This window comes from Lagenorhynchus albirostris, chromosome 10 (assembly GCF_949774975.1).
Source record: "Lagenorhynchus albirostris chromosome 10, mLagAlb1.1, whole genome shotgun sequence".
NCBI classification, from domain to species: Eukaryota; Metazoa; Chordata; class Mammalia; order Artiodactyla; family Delphinidae; genus Lagenorhynchus; species Lagenorhynchus albirostris.
Genome location: NC_083104.1, coordinates 1339513 through 1345512, shown reverse-complemented (window position 1 = coordinate 1345512; position 6000 = coordinate 1339513). Strand labels below are relative to the sequence as shown.

Sequence of the window (6000 nt, the reverse complement as noted above, 5' to 3'; positions counted from 1 at the left end):
GTCTTTGTGTATTGAGTGTGTGTCCGTGCAGTTTGTTTGCATGCGTGGTGCCCACGTGTGTGTATCTGTGGGGAGGTCTGTGTGCATGTGTGTCCCTGCATGTGTCTCTGTGCGGGTGGGTGTGCGCGCGTGGTGTGTGCGCGCGTGGGTGTGGCGTGTCCTCCCGCTCGGAGGCTCCCGAGAGCCGACCCCGTTCGGGGAGTGACAGTCCCCAGCGCGGCCACCCCGGGGCGCGGCCGGCGGGGAGGAGCGCGTGGCGGGTCCGCCAGCCGCACACGTGGGCCCGGCGCCGCCTCTCGCGTTCCCACCCCCTCCGGCCGCCCCCGCCGAGAGCCGGGATAAGTGGCGGCGCGGACGCCGCGCCCTGTCTCTGCGGAGCCGGCAGCGCGCAGCTCTCCGGCCCTAGCCCGCCACAGACGAGGACCGCGCTCGGGGACGCGACAGCGGCGCTCGTGGCCCCGGTAACTGCCTCCCGTACCCGCCCCCGGCTGCCGCGCCGTCCCCGGGTGGGGCAGCCCCGGGTCCCCGCGTCCCCGCGTCCGGGCTCGGCGTGGGCTCCCGCGCCCCTGCGCGCGTGTGCGCGCGTGTCTGTGTGTGCATTGGTGCGCGCGCGCCCCGCTCCCCAGCAGCAGCCCCGAACCAACTTGGACCTGTCAACTCCGTGTCCCCGTGCCCGTCCGCGAGCAGAGCAGCTGGCAGCACCTCCAGAGACAGCGCGGGGCTGTGCTGCCTGCGCTGGTGGAGACAGGAGGGGAACAAAGTTTGTCGGGAGCCCGGGTGACTTTCCTCGGGGACCCGCATGTGTGCGTGTGCGGGGGGCCTGGGAGCGCGGAGCTGGTTCCCTGGCTTCCCGGGCAGTGGGCGCCGGGCTCCCGGCCCCCCTTCACGCCGCCTCAGTGGTTTGTTTAGGAAAAGTGATGGTGAACTAATAGTGGAGGCTCGCAGGCGCCCGCTGCCCGCCCCGCGGAGGGAGGGCGGCCCCGGAGGGCTGAGAGGGCGCCGCACCCTTCAAGCCCAGGCGGCATATGTGAGCCAGGGCTCTGAGGTGGGAACCTGTGACCGCGGAGATGAGGGAACAGCCCGTGTTTGCCTGGCTCTAACTGTCAAGGCTGTGTGGTTGTGGACCGCAAAAGCCAGGACGTGATGGAAACAGGTTTGTCACGGCATCCTTGGAATTTCAGACAGGAGGAATTAATCGCAATATCATCCACCTCGTTATCGTGCCCCTTTGAAACTTCCTTGGGGATTTTAAGATAGATGGGTCTTTTGCAGCTGGGTCTTTATACCCATAGAGCTGACTATAATTTCCACTTGATTACAGCTAAAGTAGTCTTTAAGATGAAGTTTCCTGAAATGATTTAAAATAAACACAGATGGGAAGGGGGGAAAAGCTGTAATGAGGCACTTAAAAAATAAAGTGAGCATTTTTCTTAGGAACGAATGGGATTTTTCAGTCTTAAGGAATATATATGTATTTTTAAAATCTTTGAAATGGAGGTTTTTTGTTTTTAACCTGCTTTAAAAAATTGTTACTGACTCTGAACAAGGTTTCCCTCCTGATCTCTATGTGTTTTGCCATATCCCTGACTTTGGAATGTGTCCTTCTTCCTTCCCAGGACCTGAAGAGCCTTTCAGAATGCCAGAGGAAAGTTCTCCCAGGCGGACCCCGCAGAGTGTTCCGTACCAGGACCTCCCTCACCTGGTCAACGCCGATGGACAGTACCTCTTCTGCCGGTACTGGAAACCCTCGGGCACACCCAGGTACGTCTCCCCCAGGTGCTACCCGGATGTGCCCTGGGGGGGTTCATGTCCCCTCTGCCCCTTTGTGTGCAGCTCCCGTGCGGCCACTTTCTCCATGACCAACTTCACGTGCCATTTTAACATCAGGCACAGTGGGCTAACAGAACTGAGATTTATATATCTTTTTTTAAAATTAAGAAGCAGACGTTCTATTTTCATTATAACAACTAGGATACGGATCCTACCGTATGGCAGTTTTCAAAAATTCCACATGACTTTATTTTTTGTGCTGGAGTTGATTTCCTGTTGTACAGGCATTCCTTTAAAATCCAACCCAGCAGGTATAGAAAACCACCTAATCAGATAAGATCAAAATAATGGATATGTAGTAACTTTTGTTCTCTTTTCCTGTTTGAGTATGAGCTTCAGAAGGTGTCATACCTGTGTAACAGAGAGAAAGGGGTCTGGGTGTTTCCTTCTGATTTCTTGCCAGCTCAGTTACTTTGTACATTTTCCATCAAGGACTTGTCTTGCTCTTAGAAGCAGGCGTTGGGACCTGCACACAGTAAGATAGCTGGTCTCCTGCTTCCCTCCTCTTGTACGAAATAGGGAAAACCCTGCTTGTTTGCGTTGTTCAGGGAAAGAAATTATTTGTGGTAACCAATTGGCCTAGTGAAAAGTGAACATTTTCTGTTCCATGGACATGTTACCTGTTTCACAGGCCTGTTGTCTCCTAGGGGACATGTATGGTGTGCTGTGGCTTATAGGATTATGTCTCCCTTTGTGTTTCAGTCATCACCCAACCCTAGTACAGATACAAAATTCCTCCTACATTTTCAACAAGGTGTGTATAATCCAGGTAGCTGCACATTAAAAAACAAAAACAAAAGCAGAGATATGGACTTTAAAGACCTAGTTTAAAATCATAGCTTCAGGGCAGCTGTATAAACCGGCTATTGTAATGGGCAGTTAAGAGTTCCTACAGGGCTTCCCTGGTGGCGCAGTGGTTGAGAGTCCGCCTGCCGATGCAGGGGACATGGGTTCGTGCCCCGGCTGGCCCGTGAGCCATGGCTCCTGAGCCTGCGTGTCCGGAGCCTGTGCTCCGTGATGGGAGAGGCCACAGCAGTGAGAGGCCCGCGTACCGCAAAACAAACAAACAAACAAACAAAGAGTTCCTACAGGTCTGGCCATGTCCTTCTTAAAGATTTCCTCTACAGGAAAGAGTGTGTGTGTATGTGCATGTGTGGGGAGGTGCAGACGGGGAGGTGGGGTTGTCAAGCATTATCATTAATTCTCCATTCTGACTTAATTGGCAGTACAAGTGCACACTCTTGGTTTAATTTCTAACAACTTCGTGGTATGTGGTGCATTATTTGATCAATACACAAAAAGAGGACAAAGAATTGGGAGCTAAGTTTGTGATGTTTGAGTCTCAAACATTGGGGGCTTTCCTGGTTAAGTGGGGAGGTTGTCCTCGCTGGAGGTTGATGGAAGGGAGACCCTGCGGTCCTCAAATGGGCGGTGCGGTGCTGCGTGGGTGGGCCAAGGCAGAATGGCTGCCCTTCCCTGGGCTGTGAGTGGTTTTCACAGTCTCCACCCTGAGTCGCACTGTGGGGAGCTCTGTGCTCCCTCGCTTTTGCTCTAGTTAGAGATGGCAAACGCCACTCCCAGTTGTTTAAACCGAGTGTCTCTTGGGGTTAGTGTTTACCTTGCAGCAGACGCTGATGGGAATAAGAACGGGGGCCGATAGTTGAGGCAGCTGGGCCCTGGGCTTTGGAAGAGAGGCTGCCCGCCTACCTGCTCGGCCTCCACCCCCTGAGATGATGCAGGTCGATAAACTCCCTCTGGGATTGGCCCCCCTCTGTCAGGGGGTCCTTAAAACATTTCACCACCAGCCCTGACCAGTTGGAAAGTCCTGGAGGCCCCCCGCATCCTGGCGTCCTGGGGGAGGGGTCAGGGCAGGCCGAGTGGTAAGGACGCAGCGGGGGCCTCAGGGCAGAGGTCTGTGCTAGCTGGTGAGGGAGCGTGTCCCTATCAGAGAAGCTGAGCCCAGCTGCTCTGGCAGATAGCAGTGTGGCAGCCCAGCCCTCTTGCTGCTCTGGGACAGCTCTGCTGCTTCCCGTCAGCACGGCTGCCTCTAGGAGCGGGAGGGGACCACTGGCCTCCGCCTTTCCCCTCCAGGGAGTGTCCTCCATGGTCTTTCCCCCAGTTAGCTCAGAGTCTTGTCTGCTCTAATCAGCGGGGAAAACACCAGCAAATGTCCCTTTTCTCTGCTCCTCTTAAAAAATCTTTCCCGCAGAGGCCCTTGGGACCTCAGAAGCCACTGTCTTACAGACTGTGTCCAGCAGAGGGGTCGGTGCCTGTCTCTCTTAGTTGGCACCGGGATGGGTTGGATTTCTGGTCAACAAGTTGGGCCTGTTCAGAACACCTGCCAGAACATTCAGCCCCCGGAGGATTTGCTGGGTTCCCAGACCAGCTCTGCAGGCGGCTCAGAGCGACCCAGGGTCATGGCATCAACCACACTGGGAAGTCGGCTTAACCTGCTGATGGAAACATCGTGACTCTACAAATGCTGGCCTCCTCACCCTGGGCCCTGGGGTCGCTGTTCCCATGTGTGCGTCCAAACTCAGTGTTGTTTTTAACAGAGCTGGCCAGACACTCGGTCTTTAATCACTATGAACCAGAGGTACGCTTGGTTCCGCCAAGGCAGATTCGTGCTCATCTGGTAGTATTTTCTGTAAGTATCGTGTGTTCTGGAGTCCGGACTAGTCTCTTAGATGTGATCTCGTTTTATCTTCACGTCAACCTGTGGGGCAGATGTTATCATTGTTTTCCCTCTTTTAAAGCTGGTCCAACTGCATTTTGTCCACATTCCTCTGGTTCCAAATCTCTTACTAAGGAAGACAGACTTTTGTCTAAGTACTGTCTTCCTGATAAATTCTTATATTTTTTGTTAGGGGGAAGGTCACTTCTTATGGTAAAGAGGAATAGAATAATTAATCCTCCCTAATTGTTTCTTCATAATATATTAAAAGTGGGAAATAGATTGAGATATGATCCATTCTGAAACAAAACCTTCTGATGCCCTGGGGACTGGCTGCCTTATCGAGACTCGGTACTTTGGAATTGTAAAATACTGGTTCTTCAGCAAGTTTCCGCTGATGGTGTTTTCAGGGTAGCGGAGACTAGCCCAGGTGAGGCTTGAGTTGCTCTGTGGGCTCTCGTGCCCTTGGGTGGTATTTCACACCTTTGGATTCAGTCCACCACGGGGCCCTCAGTCCACTTAAAGGGCAACTTTGAATTAACTTCTGAATGTTGCTTAGCCATCCTGCCCCACAGGATGGATGACTGGGCAACATCATTGGGGGGTCTGAAACAATACTCAGTTTGATGACTTGGCCGCAAAGAAGTCCTGCCGTGGTTCTGCTGGACCAGGAGGGCTAGAGAGCTCGCTGTAGCTGTGTGATCGCACAGCTGCCACCTCCTGGGCGGTTAGTTCCCGGCGTGGGCCGGTCATGCCCAAGGCCGGTGTGAAATAGACACTTGTGGAATCAATGCCCAGATGCTCCTTTGAGCAGGGGCTCCCCTCGCGCTGAGTGTGCTCTGTCTCGGAGGAGCACCCCACCCCCGCCCAACGCTGAGGAACTGACCAGGCTCTCCTGCAGCTTCTGTGGTGATAACAGCCAGTGTACCGAGGGAGCCGTTTCAAAGAGCACTGTCCCTCCACGGGCCGATGGCCTGATGCAGATGCCTGGGTGACTCCTCAGTGGAAGCTCCAGAGTCCCTGCCTTTGCGGGGACCTCCCAACCTGAGCCCCGGAGCCCCTTCTGCAGTCTGCCTGGCTTTGCCCGCTTCTCCTTTCTTGCCTCCACTCAGGAGCTGGCCTTCCTCCAGTGACCCCGTGGCCACTGGTTGCCGTGGACGCCTCCTCTCCCCTCCCCAGCTCCATGCGTCCAAGCTGCCCCCTCGCAGTCTCAGCCGGTGTGGTTGTCAGGACTTTGCTCTTGGTGACAGGGTGCTGGGAGTGGGGCCCATGGCAGGGGCTGGACTAAGGAGGGTGGCGTGGCGTCGTTTCGGGAACGTACCTGTGTTCTCAGAGCCATGGCTGTTGTCGGAGGATCCAGAATCAACAAGCCAAGGCCCCTTCTCCCCTCTTTATTCCCATTCCCCAGAACGGGGCTCAGCTGACATCCCCTACCCCTGCTCTGCCCTTAACTGGGTCGCTTTGCTCCCTTTCAGACACGAGGCCTTCGCAGTCTG

The 6000-nt window shown here is 54.9% G+C and overlaps 1 protein-coding gene across 2 annotated transcripts in view; it reads left to right on the top strand.

Annotated features, from left to right (window-relative positions):
- Positions 1-284: 284 nt before the first annotated feature.
- Positions 285-6000, top strand: part of MGLL (monoglyceride lipase) — a 104331-nt gene continuing 98615 nt past the window's right edge. Inside the window, exons 1-2 of one of the 2 annotated variants that reach the window (XM_060160995.1) lie at positions 285-461; positions 1617-1761. In XM_060160995.1, coding sequence (XP_060016978.1) covers positions 1637-1761 — 125 coding nt within the window. In that variant the 5' untranslated portion in view covers positions 285-461; positions 1617-1636. Of the gene's footprint in view, positions 462-810; positions 1154-1616; positions 1762-6000 lie in introns of those variants that run through there. The other variant, XM_060160994.1, reaches the window with a different exon arrangement.